The sequence below is a fragment of the Vigna unguiculata genome, chromosome 5 (assembly GCF_037176805.1).
Source record: "Vigna unguiculata cultivar grain cowpea cultivar isolate G323 ecotype 2 chromosome 5, ASM3717680v1, whole genome shotgun sequence".
NCBI classification, from domain to species: domain Eukaryota; kingdom Viridiplantae; phylum Streptophyta; class Magnoliopsida; order Fabales; family Fabaceae; genus Vigna; species Vigna unguiculata.
This window is the reverse complement of record NC_140796.1, coordinates 25,211,235-25,232,071: the sequence shown is the minus strand read 5'-3', so window position 1 is coordinate 25,232,071 and position 20,837 is coordinate 25,211,235. Positions and strand designations below refer to the sequence as shown.

The 20,837-nt window shown below is 37.0% G+C and overlaps 1 protein-coding gene and 1 long non-coding RNA gene across 3 annotated transcripts; both read left to right on the top strand.

Annotated features, from left to right (window-relative positions):
• Nucleotides 1-1,839: 1,839 nt before the first annotated feature.
• On the top strand, nucleotides 1,840-4,912 carry LOC114183221 (putative LRR receptor-like serine/threonine-protein kinase At1g53430). Of its 2 annotated transcripts, none has more exons than XM_028070156.2 (4): nucleotides 1,840-2,497; nucleotides 2,595-2,855; nucleotides 3,197-4,033; nucleotides 4,125-4,912. In XM_028070156.2, exons 1-4 carry the CDS (start codon nucleotides 2,065-2,067, stop codon nucleotides 4,586-4,588), a joined length of 1,995 nt encoding a protein of 664 aa, XP_027925957.1. In that variant the 5' UTR covers nucleotides 1,840-2,064; the 3' UTR covers nucleotides 4,589-4,912. The 2 variants fall into 2 exon arrangements, with proteins under 2 accessions (XP_027925957.1, XP_085529102.1); XM_085672976.1 differs by having other exon boundaries at nucleotides 2,150-2,497; nucleotides 2,603-2,855.
• Nucleotides 4,913-17,055: 12,143 nt separating this feature from the next.
• LOC146886278 (uncharacterized) lies at nucleotides 17,056-18,359 on the top strand. Its single transcript, XR_014995117.1, has 2 exons — nucleotides 17,056-17,534; nucleotides 17,638-18,359. It is a non-coding gene; the product is annotated as an uncharacterized LOC146886278 (long non-coding RNA).
• The last annotated feature ends 2,478 nt before the right edge of the window (nucleotides 18,360-20,837 follow it).

Genomic DNA, 20,837 nt, shown 5'->3' with positions numbered 1-20,837 from the left:
ATGTAACTTGAGATTGCAATGCTATGTTGGCATGCGGATGAGATTTCTAATGATTCTTTTGTTTGCAGTAAGAACACTCATCAAAAGCAACTTTACCAGCATGTTGTTTCTGTTGAACATTAGTAGAAGACTTCGTTTGAAGTTACAAAAACATATGGAGTAGAAGAAGGACTGGTCTTGTGATCATTATGAGTCTGAAGTCTAGTTTCCTCTACTAGTAATTCATTAACAACATCATCAACAAACAGAAGACAGAGGGTTACAATGAAAAATTGAACCAAGCAAACTTTCAAAATCACTACGCAAGGCCATAAGTAATTGAACTAAACTTTGTGATTCCCTACGAGTAATATATGGTGTAAAATCACTCAATTTTGCAAGCTCAATCAAGGCAAGTTGATCCTATATGGTTGTCATGGCAAAATAAAATCTTGAATTCTAAAGTCGTTTTGCTTCAATGCGTTAATATTTTTCTCAAGTTGATATTGTTTGACAAAATTAGATTATGTATACAATCAAGATAAGTGATCTCATACCTCATTTGCAGTTAGAGTTGTCAAAACGGGTAACCTGGCCCGACCCAGCTCGACCCACTACAGGTTGATTACTTAGTGAGTCAACCTAACCCAGCTCATTTATTAGCGAGCCAAAAAAATTCGAACTCGATCCGGCTTACCACAGGTTGGTGAGTTACATGGGTTGGCTCACAGGCTCATTTAATTAAAAAAAATATAATTTTTTATTTTTTTTTCAATCAAAACTAAATTATAATTCTAATTAAAATCTAAATAAACTTTAATATAGTCCAAGTACAAACCAAAATCACACAAAAAAAAACAAATTATCTATGTGTTCGCTAAAAAAATAACCTAACCTTACCCAAATGCAAAGTCCAACTTAACAAAAAACACTTGTGTGATCCTTTATTTGCGGGTTGGTGAGCCAACCCGGCTCATCACAGGTTCAACCCAGGTGAGTCGGGTTCTAAGTGGGCCGGGTCAAAAATCAACCCGTATCGAAATTTGTAAAAAATTTTCAACCCAACCCGGCCCATACCCGTGGTGAGCCGGGTTGGCTCGCGGGTTCCAACCCATTTTGACAACTCTATTTGCAGTATCTTATTTTGTCAATTGAGCGCCAATCGAGTGGGTGACAAAATTATTGACCCAAGTAATAATTTTAGAGTTATCAACTTCCTATGCCTCTAAAGTAGTAGCATAATTATCAACTTTGGTGTCAATTAGTTTAACCTTAACACCTGAAACATAACTCCACATGGACTTTCCACGAAAAAAGTTTTTCTTAATTTAACTCCAATATGAATTATTTTTACCATCCAATTACACACTAATAAACATAAGAGAAACATCTTTACGAGTTGTTATAATAAATTGAATACGAAAAAAAAGTGAATCACACAGCAAAAGCAACGAACAAAACAAAATATGATCCCAATAGTATAAAATTGTAAATACCTAATGAAAATCCTAAAAATTTACGAAAAAAAACTTAGAGCTCAGGGATAAGAGTTTAAAAAATACAAACTACTACAACAATCCCTACTCAATAATAAAAATTTGCAAAAAGGAATTAAAGCTTAATAATTTGCGAAAAAGAATTAAAGCTTAATTATGAGAGTTTAAGAAAAAGAACTACAAAAATCCATTTTCAATCGTAATAACTATAGAAAAACTTAGTACTTAGGAAAAAAGAACTTGGGTAAGAATCTATTTCCAACCATATATATATATATATATATATATATATATATATATATATATATATATATATATATATGATACAGACAAAATTAAAGTATATCTCTATCGTTGCTCGAAAGAAAATCCGACTCATGGTTTCGCACATTTTCTGTCTGCTCTCGCTCATATTTTATTGCGACTAAACATCCCTCAGACCACAAACCAGACAGCTTCTGACATGTTCTCAGTCTAAAAACAGACCCCGTTTCATCTGCTTCACTTCACGTGCTGCTTCTCCTGCTTCCACACCCTTGACTCTGCTGAGATATCTCCACATCCAACATCAGATTCCCTGCAACTGATCATGTACATGATCCTTCTGAAACTGCTACTCTTCCTCCTCGCATGGCCTTCTTCTCCATCTCATTCCACCTCCATGACCCAGCTTGACACTCTCTTGGCCATCAGAGACTCTCTAGACCCAGAGAACCGTGTGTTGCTCTCTTGGACCCCCCATTCGGACCCCTGCAGTAGTGCCTCTTTTGAGGGTGTGGCTTGCAATGAGCAAGGCCTCGTTACCAATATTTCACTGCAAGGAAAGGGTCTCAATGGAAGACTACCCGAAGCTTTGGCTGCTCTCAAGTCCTTGACGGGCCTCTTCCTTCACTTCAATGCCCTCAATGGGATATTTCCAAAGGAAATTGCCACTTTGACTGAGCTAAGTGATTTGTATCTCAATGTCAATAACCTCTCTGGTGATATCCCTCGCGAGATTGGCAATATGTCAAATCTTCAAGGTGGTTTCTTCAAAAATATTTCTCATCTTTGTTCCCCTTCACTTCGCTGTTTATCTTTGTATTTCTACTTTCAGTCTAATTTGTTAAGAGTTTACAGTTTTGCAGCTTTGCTATAACAAGTTTAGTGGGAGTATACCCACTGAACTGGGAAGATTGAGAAAGCTCAGTGTTGTTGCACTACAATATAATCAATTGAATAGCGCTATTCCTGCGAGTTTGGGTGAAGTGGGGACATTGGCGCGATTGGATCTGAGCTTTAATAATTTTTTCGGTCCTATTCCGGTGACATTGGCTAATGCGCCTAAACTCCACACTCTGAATATTCGTAACAATTCTCTCTCTGGCCGTGTACCTACAGGTAAATTCATCAACCTTAGGTTCTCGATTTCTATTGCTAAATGTATTACTAAATGATTTGTAAGAGTAAGTATATGTGATATTTATTGATTTTGACAAATTGGTTTTATTTAGAAATTAGAATTGACTTTGTATTGAAGTAATTAGTAGTAAAATTTAAGTTTAAAACTTCTTTTGTGCTAATTTACTTTTTAGAAACTGTTTTCTGCAAACTAATTTAAATTATCAAAAACTTTAGTGTATTTTTCTTGAAAATGAGGTTCGTAGAGATAAATCCTAGATCACATTCCGAAAATGCACTTAATTATGTGCTAATTTAATTTGTGTGTCTTCTTGGTGCAGCTCTGAGAAGACTTAAAGGTGGGTTTCAATACATGAACAATCCGGGTTTATGTGGGACTGGATTTGCTGATTTACATTCCTGCAAAGAAGTAAGCACTTCAGAACCGGTTAGACCGGAACCATATCAACCTGGTGATATTTCTAGCAAAGATCTTCCTGCATCAATGGAACCACATCGTGAAAGCTGTCGCGGTGATCATTGTAAAAGGACATCGAAATCTTCAAAAATTGGTCTGGTTTTTACCGTCATTAGTCTCGTTTTCGCTTCAACTGTTGCTGGACTGCTTCTGCTGTTCTGGCGACGTAGTCAGATTCAGAAAATTGGAACTTCTGATACCCGGCTTAAGCAAGTGTGTAAGAAAAGTGCGTTTCCTCTTATCAGTTTGGAGTATTCTGATAGTTGGGACCCATTAGACAAAGGTGTTAGTGGGTATTCCCAGGAATTTCTCGAAAGCTTTATGTTTAATCTTGAAGAAGTAGAACGCGCAACTCAAATCTTCTCAGAGGTAAATTTATTGGGGAAGAGTGATTCTTCAGCTGTGTACCGGGGCTTTTTGAGAGATGGTTCTGCTGTGACTGTAAAGTGCATTGCCAAAACAAGTTGCAAATCTGACGAAGGTGAGTTCTTGAAAGGTTTGAAGATATTGACCTCGTTAAGGCATGGAAATCTAGTTCGATTGAGAGGGTTTTGCTGTTCAAAAGGACGCGGGGAATGTTTTCTTATCTATGACTCTATCTCTAACGGGAGTTTGTTGAAGTATCTTGATGTTAAGAGAAACAGTGATAAGGTACTTGATTGGTCGACCAGAGTGTTCATCATTCGTGGTATTGCTAAAGGTCAGTTTTTCTTCTGGGTATTCAAATAAATCTTATGAAGTTAAATGAGTTCCTCTGTAAACTAAAATGAAATGATTGTATCTTTATCCAGGTATCGATTATCTGCATAGGAAGAAAGGAAGCAAACATGGTATCGTTCACCAAAATATATCAGCTGAAAATGTACTTCTGGATGCTGGGTATAAGGCTTTAATTGCAGATTCGGGAATGCACAAGCTCCTTGAAGATGATGTTGTTTTCTCCGCCCTGAAAGCTAGCGCTGCCATGGGATATCTGCCTCCAGAGTACACAAAAACTGGTCGTTTGACAGAAAAGAGTGATGTGTATGCCTTTGGAGTGATTGTTTTCCAGCTTCTCACTGGAAAACGTGATATCACCCAGTTCAATTGCCAAAGTGGCAGTTTGAAAGATATAGTTGATGAGAATCTTGAAGGAATGTTCTCAGAATCAGAGGCCACCAAGCTGAGAAGAGTCGCTGTGCTTTGCACTCACGAGTCCCCACATCTTCGACCATATATGGATACCCTAATGCCAGAACTGGATGATAATGAGTAGTAGTTCATCACATGTTGGAGACACAAAAGATGGGAGACGGTAAATCTAATTTTATGATTTACTACGAACTCAACTGTGTTTAAAGTGATATGTAATATAGTGCAAAACATGTAGCGTTAATGTAAATTTATCACGTTCAGAAAACTAGAATCGTTTCCTTCTAGGTTCAGCATCGGAATTTTGATAGAATATTGGTATTTGAAGTCCTTATCCATCAAATATTATAAAGGGTTAAGCATGTTTCTAATATATGAACTTTAACCCAAAATTGAAATTCGTTCTTATTCGAAACTTTAATATATTTTGATTCTTAAACTTTAAAAATGAATGAATATAGTATTTTTAACTTAATTACGTTAACCTTTTATGAAGTGTCGAACATATTTCTCAGTAGATATTGAATCAAGAATGTGTCAAACAGTGTAAAAAGCTCCAATACTAATATGAAAAATGTTCGACACGTTAAAAAAAGTTAACATAATTGGGTTAAAAGAACTATATTCATTCATTTCTACAGTTTAGGGACCAAAATGTATCGAAGTTTCAGACAGGGACAAATTCTAATTTTGAGTCAAAGTTCGGGGACTAAAAACATACTTAACCCTATTATAAAAGGCTTAATTATGTTTCATAATAAATTTGGGAATTTTTAATTTAATTGAATCCCTACTCAACTTTTATAGTCTTTTTGAGCATTCAAAATAATTATTTTTTTTCTATTAAGTTCCTACTATTAAAGTTTTCTGTTAACTAAAAATGACTATTAAGTAGTTGATGTTGTTATTATTTTGTCAAGTCACATTGTTGAATTGTCACTATATTAATTTAATGTTGAGATGTTGCTATATGTAACTATTATTTTAAAATTCTATGATTTTATAGTACATTAATGATAAGTATTGTCTACTTTTATCATTGTACTATAGTGAGGTTGGATGGGTTATTATTCCACAAGACTAGTAACTTAAAATGGCCACCAACCCAAAGAGTTGCTAACCCAAATGGCCGCTAAACCCAATATACAACTGTTAATTCTTTGGCAAGTGTAGCAATTCGTTACAAGTAATAAAATAGAAGTCCAAGTATCGTTTTCTCAAGGGATTTGTGTTCGTTTGTCTAATTGTAATTATTTACTAATTTTAGCAATGATGTGAACATTAAAGATTGATTTAATTTAAGATAAACATGCAAAATTAATAAACACTAGAGTTATGAAAGAATTTAGGAAAGACTTCACCAGGATTGAATGTAATGAACTTATACTTTCTGTAATTTTCCTATGCAATGTAATCTCTATTTTTGTTCATATGTTCTATCTCAATTATTAATGTGCATGGTGGAAATCTCTAGTGTTTTGGCATAACCTTGGATAGAACAACCATGAGTTTGGGTTCTAGGAATAAACGTAATCTCTAGGTCATTCTATACATCAAATCTTAATGCAAGTCATGTGTTAAAATAGTAATGTTTTGGCATATTTGACTTAGCACTTGCTTCTAAGGAATTAGGGGCTAGTGTATAATCCCGACCGGATATTACAGATTTAAATAAATAAAAAGTGAAATATAATTAAACTGCATTTAATGAAATATCATTTCCCGAAAATGCGAGAAATTTAAAACTTATTACAATATTTGTCTCAATTCACAATTCATAAAATCAAATAGATAAGAAAACCACACTAGATTAATCCAGAAGTTTAAAAAATCCTTAAAATACAAAACAGTAAAGACTCTGGAAAAATCTTCTCCCCATACTAGCCCCGCTCCGGCGCTATGTCTCAACAGATCCATCTGCAACACCATCTACTCCCGTGTACCGTGTACACGATCATTGCCAAACACAAACAGATAAGGTGAGCTAATGGAATAAATAGATATACAACACATTTATATATACAAAACAATCACACCAAAGGAATTCCATCTTTTGATTTCATACCACATGGCCACAACCATGTTAACCGTGTTCTACGTCTTATAGTGAGTACCTCAAGATATCTTGCTGCCACACTTATCGGCCACAACCAATAGAGCACGTGCGGGAAACCATGCTACGGATCACACACTGTAACGCCAGGTGGAGTTCCCGACATGAACATAGTTTGTAACGCCCCAAGACTACCAAAATCGTTGGTTTTATACTAAGGAGGGCAATCTATCTGGACCCGTCGTACGAGTCATAACCCGCACACTCACATCGGCAACACTTGCCAACCCGAGCCACAACTCAAGGGTTCCTCGTGTTCATCCGCCATCCTGAGCCACAACTCGAGGGATGCCATTCCAAGCTACAACTCAAGGAATGCCACGTGCTTAACCCCTATCCCGAGCCACAACTCAAGGGATACGTTCCGAACCACAACTCAAGGAACACTAACAAGCCGAACTTTAACGTATCATAGAAGCTTTGTATACCACGCACACAATGCCAGCAAAAACACACTTCTGCTGCAACCAAATCGCCTGACGCTGCTCATGAGGCGGCAGGCGCTACCGCTTCCATATCGCTTGGTGCAGGACGCGTGCCGTTAGGCGCCAAGCGCCTTGATACCCACTGACGTTGCAGCCATCGCCTGGCAGGACCTCTCTCACCGCCAAGCGCCACTCGCTTCAGGATCCCACTGCCTTTACAAACATCGCCTGGCGGAATGAGCCTCACCGCCAGGCGCCTCACTTTCCAGTAGCCTCTGTTTCCTTTGCTATCGCCTGGCGGTTCATACCTCACCGCCAGGCGACACACCATAACTCACTTTTTTCTGGTTTTTAATCACACAATTCAGATTTCACTCTTTAATCTGGGTACCAACTTCTACGGTGAACTTTACTAAGTGTATACATCACTTCTCATATGATTAACTTATAACTGAGTATTTATGTCACCTTAGGTCCACCCACTCAATATTTCCCATGATGGATTTTACCTAATGCACTTGTAGCCTCAACCATCTATACTTCTATCACGAATAACCTCATGCATTGTCTAAAGTGTCCAACAAGGTACATCAGATTCCTATATTCCAGTACAACCAATTTAGGGATCACAACTGATAATTCAACCTTCACCGCAACATTTCACACATCTTATTTTTTTTCATTATTTCCATATACTCAATCCAACCTAATTTACCTATAAATTATGTGGTTTCAATTCACTCACTCTTGAACCAGGGACCCCATGCTTCATCATCCTACACAATTTCTCACAGAAAACCCCTAGACCCTTAAAATCACTCACAACCACGCAAGGTTACATTTTATTACGCTGGCGCCTGGTGGCAAGCCTCATGCCGCCAAGCGATACATGCCATTCTGGAAAAATTCTAGAATCTCGAGCACCTGCAAAGCCCTTCCAAGTCTTCCCAATACAATCCTCTGCCTATCCTCCTCGTCTCGCACATGAATAATGATAACAGTGGTACAATTACACTCAATTATCACAAAACCCCAATCTGTCAACCCTAATTTTCATATATAACCATTATCATTGTAATTCTCCCTCGCCACACTATAATTTCACATTTTGATCCTCTTCTTTTAATCAATCTATGATTAAACACCCTTCTCACCAATCAATATTTATCCAGAACTTAGAAAACATCAAAATCGAGCCAAAATTGGCCCGTGTCGCCTGGCGGGTACACATCACCAGCAGGTAGTTCATACGAAACCCAACAATCTGGGTGAGAAAATTTGCATCGCCTGGTGGCAAAAAGCATGCCGCCAGACGCTTCCTCAAGGAAACCCAAAAACACACAGCAAAACACATGCATCGCCTGACGGCTTTGAAGGCCCGCCAGGCAATTTCTGGAAAATTTCCTGAAACCCTGAATTACGAGTTTATTCAAAGGAAACATGAAATTGTATAACATACATCAATGCAATAGCTCGCAACAACATAAAATTTACAGTTCAGATCCCCTATCTTGGATTCCCTTGCTTAAAGTTGCAAAAGTTAGAATTCCTTGTTGATGGTAGCTCTTGACTCCCTTTGATCAGCTCTAATCCTCTCCAATGGATCTCCAACACACCCTCACACAAATTTCAGCACAACTGTTGTTCTAACTTCAGAAGGTCTCTCTCTCACTTGTTTTTGCCCTTAATTCCCCAATCAAGCCCACTTTTAATTAGTTTAATGGCTAAAACGAAAATTACCATTATTCCCACTTAATGCTCATTGAATTAGTGTTTTAGGATGGTTTTCCAGCTCCCCCTTGACTGTTAGGGTTTCTTTGCCCTTTCACCTTCATGCCAAAAATAAAATTGACAAAAAGAAAGCCTAATTTGGTTATGTTAATTATCACAAAACATGAATTGGTTAAATAACATATAATTGCCATACATAGGACTCGAACCCAAGTCCTCTAACACAATCAAGTACTCTCAACCATTTGAGCTAGTACTTTTCCACATCACACATGACAAAATTAAATGCCATAAAGACTCCCACTAGCCGCATTTATTAATTAATTATTTATTAAATTAATTAATTTCATGGGTCTTACAACTAGTATGCTTATGATGTGGATGTTTGAGCAAGATAGAGAGATTGTATAGGAAATATTGCGTTAGAGTTAACAAGTTTTTGGCGCCATTGTTGGGGATTTGTTTGTTTTTGTTTTGTTTGATTGTGTTATTTACCGGTTTAGGCTTCTACATTCATTTGTACATTCATATTTGTTTATAGTTTGTATATGCTTATTTGTCTTTTGTAGTGTTTTTTGTTCTGTATGAGAAGCAGGACTCGAGCTGATAATCTACTATTTGATCCTGAAATTGAAAGAATATCTCTTAGGAACAACAATAGAAGATGGAGAAGAAGGCAAATCCAAAAAGTTAAAGAAGAGAAAGAGGCAACATCTACTTTTGAACAAGTTATCTTCTCCTCAACTGATCAAGAGGAGGAAGAAATGGCTGGTGAAGGACATGGTGATAGGCATGTTCGACGTACTCTGGAGTATTATGCTTCATTCTCTGCTGCTCTTAATTTCAGCAGCATCGCATGACCTGTGGTGAATGCTTCCAACATGGAAATGAAGCCAACTTTGATTCATTTAATCTAGAGCAACAAGTTTCATGGCCTTTCACAATGAAGATCCACCAAGTGCTAGATAAGGCCATCAGATTGAGTCTTTTTCCTTTCTCTTTGGCTGGGAAGGCTATGGTTTGGTTGAACTCCTTACTTGAGAATAGTTTGACTGACTGGGAGGAAATTGTAGCCAAATTCTTGAACAATTACTTTCCACAATCCAAGGTCAATAAAGGGAAGCAAGAAATCTCATCCTTTCAACAAGAAGATTCCGGCTCATGTTACGAAAAATCCCTACTCATGGTTTTGACATGCCTGCACAATTTACTCTTTTCCTTGGAGGATTGCAATCTCATACTAAATTAATGTTGGATGCCTCGGTTGGAGGCAATATCAAGTGGAAGACACTTGAGGAAGCCCATGAAATGATTGAGAATATTGCATCTAATGATAATGAAATGCAGAATGAGAGGGCTACTTCACAGAAGAAATGAGGTATGCTAGAACTTCAGTCTCAAGATGCAATATTGGCTCAGAACAAAATCATGACTTAATAGCTTGAATCAGTAATGAAGAATCTTTCTCAGTTGCCTAAGGAACTTCAGAATGTCTCATAGGCTGAACACCAACAACATGTACAAGGATGTGAGTTGTGTGGTGGATATCATTCAAATGGGTAGTGTGTCATGAAGACTAATTCCCAAGAAGAGGTTAACTATATGGGTAACTAAGGCCGTAAAGGTAATTATGGTAATTACAACCAAGGTTGGAAGCCTCACCCCAGCATGGGTGATGAAGCAGTAGAGTCAACAACACCAGGTGAAAATTTTTGCTCAGAAGATGAAATTATGTGGATTACTGATGATCCGCTTAACCATCATAATGCACTTGATGATGCCAAAATTGAGTTGAAGCCACACACTCCACACATCAAGTTTGTTGATGTGAATGATGCAAATAAGTTTTTAGTGGTGATTTTTGTTGACTTGGTTGCGGAGAAAGAAGAAAGGTTGTTACAACAGGAAAAAAGGTTAGATTCAAATACTTTTGGAAACATTGTTGGTACAAAATTAAGCAAAATTAAGCAATTTCAAAACTTCTTCTGAGGTATTTTATTTCACATCAACACTGGATCAAAGGAATGAACCTTACTTGAGACAAATCAATATCCTAGAAATCAAGTTACCATGCATAAACAAACGGAAATATTCTATTTTTCACACATGAGTTAATCTTTTGAATTCACAAGACAATCAATTATGAAAGAAAGCACTCGAGTTAAATGTGTATTTTCTCACCAAAATTCTCTCAAGTGTTTTGGCTTGTGTTTTCACTCAAAATACCCATGCAAGTAAACACTCCTAATACTTAACAAGACTCTAATATTCACAAACTTTCAGAAAATTATGCATTCAAAGATCATGAGGACTTTTTACATGTTATAATGAGGCCAAGGCAAAGGTAGGAAAAATTTTAGGATTTTTGGGTTTTTGAAATTAAAATATAAAAATAATAATGGAGCATAATTTCAAAAACAACTCTTTTTCGTTTATTGCTTGTTGATCCTCTCTCTTTTTTTTTTAGAAAGCAATTATTTCAACACTTTTTCATCAACAATTTTTCCTTTTGCCATTTTTATTAATTTGTGGGTGAGGTACTCACCCACACACTTTATTCCTCAACCATTCCCGAACACAATCCATTAGATCCTTCTTTCTTCCTAAGGTAGAATATGGTCTTTTTCTTTTCAAGGTTATGCAATAGGCTTAAAACAAGAAAAAGAGGTTTAAAAGCACAAAGGGGCTACCAATGGATTAATATCAATGTGGGCTTATTTGGCCAAGTAGCTAGAAACAAGAATTGCCTCAATCATATCAAATCATGCATATTCACCTAAGATGCAAAACAAAAGAGTCAAGCTAAACATTTGAGTATAAACAAACATGAGCAAGTCACTCAAGAAAAAATAAGAATGGCACATGGTGGTCCATCCTTTGCATTAAGGCTCAAGACTCACAAGGTCAAATTCTTTCACAAAAGATTTAATCAATAAATTCTCAAATCAACTCATTTAGCAAATCATAGAAACAATCCACTCATATCAACACGACTTTTATTTTTCCAGAATTATGATCATCCCAGTTATTGAATCAAATCCTAAAAATCCAATGTTAATATGTTTTATTGAAAACAGGGAAATATTTTTGATGGATTTCTTAAGAGACATATTGTTTAAAAGTTTCACTTAGTAAAAAGTTAATACTTTCCCAATTTTCTCAAAAGGAAATCACAATTTTTTTTCTTTTTATATGAAAACAAAAACAAAAATTGAAAAACAGAAAAAAGAAAAATCCTACCTACAGTTTGTCTCCCCCACACTTATTTCAAAAATAAATAAATAAATAAAATAATAAAAAAAATGTCCTTGATGGACTTATTTTGGGGAGAAGACGAAAAAATTTGTGACTTTTGGCTCAATCTGGTCATATGTCAAAATTTATTTTCTATAATTTTACAAATCAGATTGCATCATTTATTTAATTTTTTAATTTTTATAAAAACTAAAAACAAAAACACATATTTTTGAATTTTTTTTAAATTTTTCAATAAAATTTAAAACAGAAAACAAATATGCATGCAATTTAACTTTTGTACCAACAATGTTTTCAAAAGTATTTAAATCTAACCTTTTTTCCTGTTGTAACAACCTTTCTTCTTTCTCTACAACCAAGTCAACAAAAATCACCACTGAAAACTTATTTGCATCATTCACATCAACAAACTTGATTTGTGGAGTGTGTGGCTTCAACTCAATTTCGGCATCATCAAGTCATTAGGATGGTTAAGTGGATCATCAGTAATCCACATAATTTCATCTTTTGAGCAAAAATTTTCACCTGGTGTTGTTGACTCTACTGCTTCATCATTAACCAAGTCAGTTGTAATAGTAGATGCTTCAACTGCATCTCCGAATACTGTTGACTCTTCAACTGCACTTGGTTCCTTTATTTTATTATCCTCACAACTTTGCTCTTGAAAATGATCATTTGTACTCATATCCTCATCAACGGGTATAACTTTATATTCACATTGAGCAGCATCAACATATCCATCAACAGATATGTTTGTGTGAGAATCTTTAATTTCTTCATCAACTTCAGCAACATCCTTAATATGTCCATCAGTAGACATATTACTATGACAATCATTATATCCATCAGTAGATATATCAATGTGATGTGATTCCGCTTTTGGTTTTTCATACTGATTCTGCAAGCTTTGTGTGGCGACATTCATCATCTCTTTCTGATCTATCTGATTTATCTTCATCGTTTCAGTCATCATTTTCATCATATCTTCCAAAGTGACCTTTCTCACTGCATCATTCATTAGCTGACTCAAATCTTTAGACATTTGTTCAGCTCTAATGGCCAACTTCAGAAACACATCTTTGATTTCATGACGAAGTTCGTTAAAATCTGGATTTTCAGGAAATCTCTGATGGGGTTGAGGGGTGGTATTAACAATTACAAGTAATTCTATGAAGTTGTTGTTACTTGCATCCCTCAATATATCAGACAGTATTTGCTTATTTTTGTACCACTCTTGCTCAATATTTCTGCATCTTTGATTAACTCACAACCTTTCATCCATGGACTCTAATTTCTCTATAACTTCACCCATTAAGATGATAACTTCCCTGTAGGATGGTTCATTGGTTGCTTCAACTTGTTGTGGTGGTACATATTGTTGCTGAAAACTATTGGGAACATATGGTTGCTGAGGTGGACACTGAGAATATGGTTGTTGCTCATATCCCAAAAAAGATGATCTAGGATATAGATCATTAAATTGTCGTAAAGTTAACCCACTTATATCAGGTGCAGAAGTAGGTGTGACAATTTGTTGCTGAAAATCACGTGGTTGCTGTGGATAGCAATTGTAATCCATTTGAAAACTACAATGTTGATTATTTTCGTATGAAAAATTATTTTGCATTTTTGATAGAGGTTTTCTAAAAAGAAATAAGTTGAAAGCTTATTGAGTAGACTTCCAAGAAAGAGAGGTGTGTCTCAATGGACAACTTAAGTACCTTGTCTTTCCTTAGCCAAAGTGTTTCCCAACAAGTTTCACAAATTTCCCAACAAAAATCCTCAAACAAAAATTATGCTTAAAAAAATAAATAAATAAAGTAACTAAAAAAATAACTAAAGAAAATAAATAAAAAAAAATGTTGAAACAAAAATTGAGAAAAGAAAATGTTAGTGATAAACAAAAAATAAAAATAAAAATAAAAATAAAAATAAAATCAAAAGAATAAAAATAAAAATAAGAACTAAAATGATAAAAATTCTAACCGTGCTCCCCTGCAACGGCGCCAAATTTGATAACGCTGTCGTTGACGCGTTCAAATTAATACTACTAAACTATAGCAACTTCAGTATTGCTAAAATAGTAGTCAACAAAATAGAAAGGGTAAAGTAACCCAAAGTTGTCTCCCAACGAACACAGAATTGATTTTTAACAAATTAGTTCTTATAAAACTATACAAATGAGTTAGTCAAATAAAATAAAAAATATAGGGGATTAAGATAAACAAAGAGAGAAATAAAATTTAAAAGATAAAAAGAAATAAAAAACAATAGTAAATAAAATAGATTGATTCCATTGCTTTTTCAAAATAGATTCATCATCGGTTATCTAAAGACTATTGCTCAATTAATTATTGTTGTAGATTTACAAATTAATCAATGTAAAGTCTCAATTAATTTGTTGGCGTTCTCACTTTTAACCAAAGTACAGTCTCAATTAAAAGTAAGAACTTTTAGATTATCCATAGTAAATTCAACCAAAGTACAGTCTCAATCAAATTTACTATGCCTAATCATATCTATTCTTTTATCTTTTCACCAAATAAAAAGCTTAATTAATCAAAGTAAAGTCTCGATTAATTTTCGTTAGAGTAAATACCTTTAACCAAAGTAAAGTCTCAATTATTGGTAAAAACTCATTCAATCACATGAAAGTTTCTAAATAAAATTAAAGTAAAGTCTCAATTGAATTTAAAAACCCTTTAACTCATATAATTAGCATGCGTGTAGATAGAGATGTCAATGTGAGCCAGAACCCGTGAGCCAACCCGGCTCACCACGGGTTCGAGCCGGGTCGGGTTGGGATTTTTTTTTTTTTTGCGATAATGGGTCAAAACGGGTTGAGCTCACTTAACCCACGGGCTATGCGGGTTCGAGCCGGGTTATGGTGAGCTGACCCACTAACCCACCTATATTTTAAAAAACCTAATTTAGTAAAATTAATTATTTAAAAAATAATATTTTTCAGAATCTGAAAAAAAATTTACGCAACGCAATCAATCCCTAACTCAGTTTTCACGCAATCAATCCCTTTCTCTTTTCCTTTCCCTTTCCCTGTCGCGACGATGATGGTGCCATAGGTGGTGGTCGAGCTGAGGAAAAATAGTGGTGGTCGACGTTGGGTGGCGGCCGTTCGGTGGTGGTGGAGCTGAGGAAAAACGGTGGTGTCCGTTTTTCAATTTCGACCCACACACACAGCGCAGTTCCCTTCCCTCTCAGTCGTGTCCGTCGCGGTGGTGCCCACAGGTGGTGGTCGTCGGTCATTCTTTGGCAGCGGTGGTCGACGTTGGTGGCGGCCGTTCGGTGGTGGTGGTCGCGTCGAGAGAAAACCCAATCCCTAACCTAATTCTGTTCTCATTTTCATTTTCGACCCCCTCGCACTTCCCTTCCCTCTCACTCATGTTCGTGGCGGTGGTGACCAGAGGTGGTGGTCGTCGGTCGTTCTTTGGCGGCGGTGGTCGACGTTGGTACCGGGTCGGTGGTGGTCGAGCCGACGCTTCTTTTGCTCGTGCTGCTCCTGTGCCTAGCCACTTTCAGGTTTCTTTCGTTCCCTTTCTCTGTTTTCTTCAATCCTGATAATATGTTCACATACAATTATTTTGAAGATGAAGATAATGAAGATGCTCAAAAAGAAGAGGAAATTGTTCTAGACTTTTCAATCCATGACTCTCATGTACCTCTTGAACAATAATTGTAGGTAAGGAAACTATTTTTCTGTTTGTCCAACTTATACGTGTATTGTAACATAATTGGAATTTGGTTGCGCCACTTGTTCCTTGTTGTTGTGATATGTGGAGCTTAATTTAACCTTAGAATTATACGTGCAGTAAATCTTGAGTGCAGTAAATCACATTATCAGATTTTTTGTTTTTATTATCATCATTATGCATGTGTTTTTTATTACTTGGGCCAAAATCTCTATTATTTGGTTTCTTTTATAAGCAGGGGCATAGTCAATTTGGAAAGCTTCATGTTATGGAATATGGAACTTGAAGAAATAGAGTGAAGAAGTTAGTTTTTTTGTAACAGGATGATCATGGCTTCTCCAATCAGATTGTATAAGATTGTAGATGATTAGGTCCACAGGAAGCACATGAAATTTCAAACATTGTGTTTGTTATTAACTCATTTTACCATGGGACTTACTATTTTGTATATTTTTGTTTGTTTGTGGTGCATAACATCCATCTCATAAATCACCAATTTTTTTATAGGCATTATTCAGCAATAGATAAAAAAAGAAAAGAAAAAAAATTACAAATATGATTTTTTTTTTAAAAAAAATCTTTTTTTTTTATTTTTATACGGGTTAGTGAGCCAACCCACTTAACCCACCAACCCGTGGTGGGTTGAGCCGGGTTGAGAAATTTCTGGCTCACCAGAAAGTGAGCCGGGTTGAGCTCAACAATTTCCAACCCGACCCGTGGTGAGCCAACCCGTGTGAGCCGGGTTGGCTCACTTTGACACCTCTACGTGTAGATTTAAAATCATTACTTTTTACATGATTCAAAAGATAAAAGACATAGATGAAATTAAACCTCAACAATAATAAAAAGAACAAAGAAATTATTTCATTCTAACCTCAGAATCCATAATGAAATTACAATGGAATCAACCTAAGAAATTTAAAACTCCATGAATGCAAAACAAAGAGAGAAGAATAGAGAGAAGAAAGAAATTAGGCCCCCCTAAGGGTTCCTAAATTCCGAAGTGCCGAGCTTTTTTTTCTACTTCTCCCTTGGTCTCTTTATATAGGATTTGGACTGGGCTTTTCGGTTGATAAAACCTCTCAAATATCTTTTAAAATAAAGATAAAGATAAATATTCAAAGATATTTGGAGAGATCTAAACTATTTGACAAATATAGTTTGGTTAATAATTTATGATATAATTAAATAAATAAATTATTTAAAGATATCTAATAAATTATTAACAAATAATATTTGCATTAATTTTCTCAATAAGCCATTCTTAATCCCGTAGTCCAAATTTGCAGAGACATCCAAAAATATTAATATTTGTAGTTAAACCCCTCTCATTTGACCAGTCTTTGACCAAATTTGAATAGTTGACCAGATTTGACCAACTTTGACCATTTCAGTGTCCATTGAAAGACTGTAACGTGTCAGCTCTTCCAAATCAGATTTCTCTCTCCTTCCTTAGGGTTTCTGCCGCACAATGAAGCTGCTCTGAGCTGCTGTCTCGTGTGCGTTCATGGTGGCTACGGGACGGTGCTGTTTCGACGTTAGTGCTCCAAGTGTCACGAGTTTTCCATCAATGGTGGCTTGAATGGCGTTCTGCAACCAGCACGAGGGACTCGCGTTTCTTCTTCTTTTGCTGCAGATATGCCGTTCTGGTGAGGTTTCAGATTTTCTCTTTTCCAGCGTGGTATGCAATGGCGGTAGCGGGACAGAGGTACGATGGTGGTGCTGCGACGGTTTGAACTGCTTGTGCGTGAATGAAATGATGAAGGTGTGTTGCAGATTCGTGTGGAGATGGAGAGCGGTGTAGATTGACGGCGTTGGGCGCTGCTGCGGTGGTTGCAGGTACGCGAACGGTGGTTCCTTCTCCATCAATGGCTGCTGTGGTATTTCTGGCTAAAAGGTTGCGCGACTGACAACATGGAGGTTTGCTTCGTGATGGTGGCAGCTTGCGTGGACGACGAAAGGTTCGAGTAGCTGAGCGTGGTGGCTGCGGGATGAATATGACTCGCGAGGATACAGGTGGTAGTCGCGCCGCTTCTAGTGCGTGAAGCTGCCGGCGAGGCAAAGATGCTGGCGCGGACAAGTGCGGGAACGATGGAAGCTCTCGTGGACGCTACTGCAGGGATGAAGCTTTGCGACGTGGCAGCGCTTGTTTGCTTTCTCCGGCGAGTTTCAGGCATAGAGGGTGGTGGCGGCAGCCGCAAGGTGCAAGGCTGCTAGCGAGATCCATGGTGCGGTGGCTGCTGTTGTGCGGAATGGATGGAAAGTGTTGCTGCCATTTTCTAATTCGCGGTGGTCGGAGGAACTCGTGGTGGCGGCTGCCATGGGTGGCAGATTTGGGTTAGGGTTTCAGGTTTGTGAGATGGGAAGAAAATGATGAGGTGTCACTCTCTAATTGGTGCAGATGTGTTTGTAAGGATAATGACACGTGTCAGCATATGGTTGGCCTGATTTGAAAGGTGGGGATTGACACATGGCATAATCTGGTTGAGATGGGTTTAAGTGGTAGGAGGGGTGTAAATACACATATTAGGGGTGCATAATAGGTTTTGGTGAGACCCATTTAGAAAGAGGGGAGTGTATAAGTAAAAACTGGGGTGCAGAAGTGATTTTTCCAGAACTTGCTAATTTCAGCCTTATTAAAATGTGTTTTGTAAATTCAATCAATTTATTTTCCCACCTTTAAATAAGCTTAATCTTAACTTCAAATGCATCAACAAACGTTAAAATATCCAAAAATAATTTATGCAACTAAAAATCACTTTTTAAGACATTTTTATCACACAAGCTCAAACAGCCTAATTATCATAATTATCAATTAAATCACTCTTTAAGCACACAAATTTAATTAAATACCCAGAATTAATCATTAAATGAGGGCAAAAATACGCACTCATCAATGGGCCAACCTGGACCTTTTAATAAACCTCTACCTCAATCACAACTATCTTTGACTGATAGGTCCACTAAGCTTGAGGAAGCAATGCAACAATTTGTGTAAGTGTCAATTTCCAATCAAAGAGCATGGAGGCATATCACGCTAAAGTGGAGAATTTGACAAAGGAGAAATCTAATGATCAAGGCAAACTTGAGTTGAAAATATTGCCATATCATCTTAAGTATGCCTTCTTAGAAGAATATTGTAAGAAACCAGTGATAATTAGCAGTGCACTTTCACAGTTAGAAGAGTAGAGGCTTTTGGAGGTTCTCAAGGCAAATCAATGGGCTATAGGTTGACATATTTCTGATTTGAAGGGGATAAGCCCAACCTATTGCACACATAAGATCATGTTGGAGAAGGACTACAAATCCGTTGCACAACCACAAAGACGATTGAATCCCACTTTGAAAGAGGTGGTGAGGAAGGAGGTGCTGAAATTGTTGGAAGTAGGGATGATATATCCAATTTATGAGAGTTCTTGGGTAAGTCCTGTGCACGTTTTGCCAAAGAAAGGGGGGATGGTTGTTGTTAAGAATGAGAAAAATGAGTTAATTCCAACTCGAACAGTCACTGGGTGGAGGATGTGCATTCATTATAAGAAGTTGAATCAACCCACTCAAAAGGATCATTTTCCTCTCTCTTTCATGGACTAGATGTTGGAATGGTTGGCTGGGCAAGCTTTCTACTATTTCCTGGATAGTTATTTAGGATATAATCAGATAATAGTTAATCTTGAGGATCAGGAAAAGACTGCTTTCACATGTCCTTATGGTGTATTTGCTTATAGCCAGATGCCTTTTGGCCCTTGCAATGCACTTGCTACCTTTCAACGATGCATGCTAGCCATTTTTGCTGATTTAGTTGAGAAGAGTATTAAGGTATTTATGGACGATCACTCAATTTTTGGTCCATCTTTTGATTCATGCCTTGAGAACTTGGATGTGGTTTTGAAAAGATGCACTGACACAAACCTTATGCTGAATTTGGAGAAATGCCATTTTATGGTGAAAGAAGGTATTGTGTTGGTGTAACATCCAGACCGGATATTACGAATTTAAATAATAAAATAATAAAAATACCAAATACTCTTCATTTAATATAACCTCATTTCCCAAAAACACGAGAAATTTAAAACTTTGATTATATCAATAATAATCCAACAACCATAATTATAAACACTATTATAATATCCAAAAGTTGTAAGAAAATGATTACAATTTATTTCAAAATCATAAAATATAAAAACTCCCAAGCTATCCCCGCTCTGTAACCCTAAACCCTAAACCCTAAACTCTCTGTAACACCATGCTATGGATCACACACCGTAATGCCAGGTGGAGTTCCCAAATACGAACATAGTTCGTAATGTCCCAAGATTACCAAATTTGTCAACTAGTTATTGAGGAGGGCAATCTATCTGGACCTATCCGTACTGGCCACAACCAGCACACTCACACCGGCAACACTCGCTAACTCGAGCTCAACTCAAGGGTTCCTCGTGTTCATTCACCATCCCGAGCTCAACTCGAGGGATGCCATTCTGAGCTCAACTCAAGGAATGCTACGTGCTTAACCTCTATCCCTTGTGTCTCTAGGAACACAACTATGTACCGTCCACAGTCAATCACGACATCGTTGATAGACAACCAGTCCATTCCTAATATTACATCCAATCCCTATAGAGGCAAGCATATAAGATTCACCTTGACTCTCTGGCCCTCTACTTCTAGTGAGCATCCAACACAGGCAGAATTGGTTGAAACTTGTCCAGATGCTGGTGTCGAGACTATTAACTCACATCCCAGGTCACGAGTCGACAATCCTAGTTTCTTCATACAGTTGTGGGATATGAAGGAGTGCAGAACTCCTAAGTCAAACAACACTAGCACACTATTAGCCATTAATAAACAATAGTCAAGTATAAGGCTACCTGACTGGGTGGCTTATATACTAGTCATAGCAAAAACTCGGCCTGGTGCTCTAGGCCTCTCTATCGAGGGTGGCTGAGATTGTGTTTCTGTAATGGTCTTCTTATTAAGACATTTTTAGCAAAATGTCCTGGCTGGTCACAAGCATAGCACTTGTGAGTGTTATCATTACCTCCTTCACTACCTGCGAGCTTCGTGCAATTCCTCCTAAGGTGCTCTCCACCACAATTATAACACTGTAGTTTCTGAGAATACGACGGTGGTCTACTGTAGGAC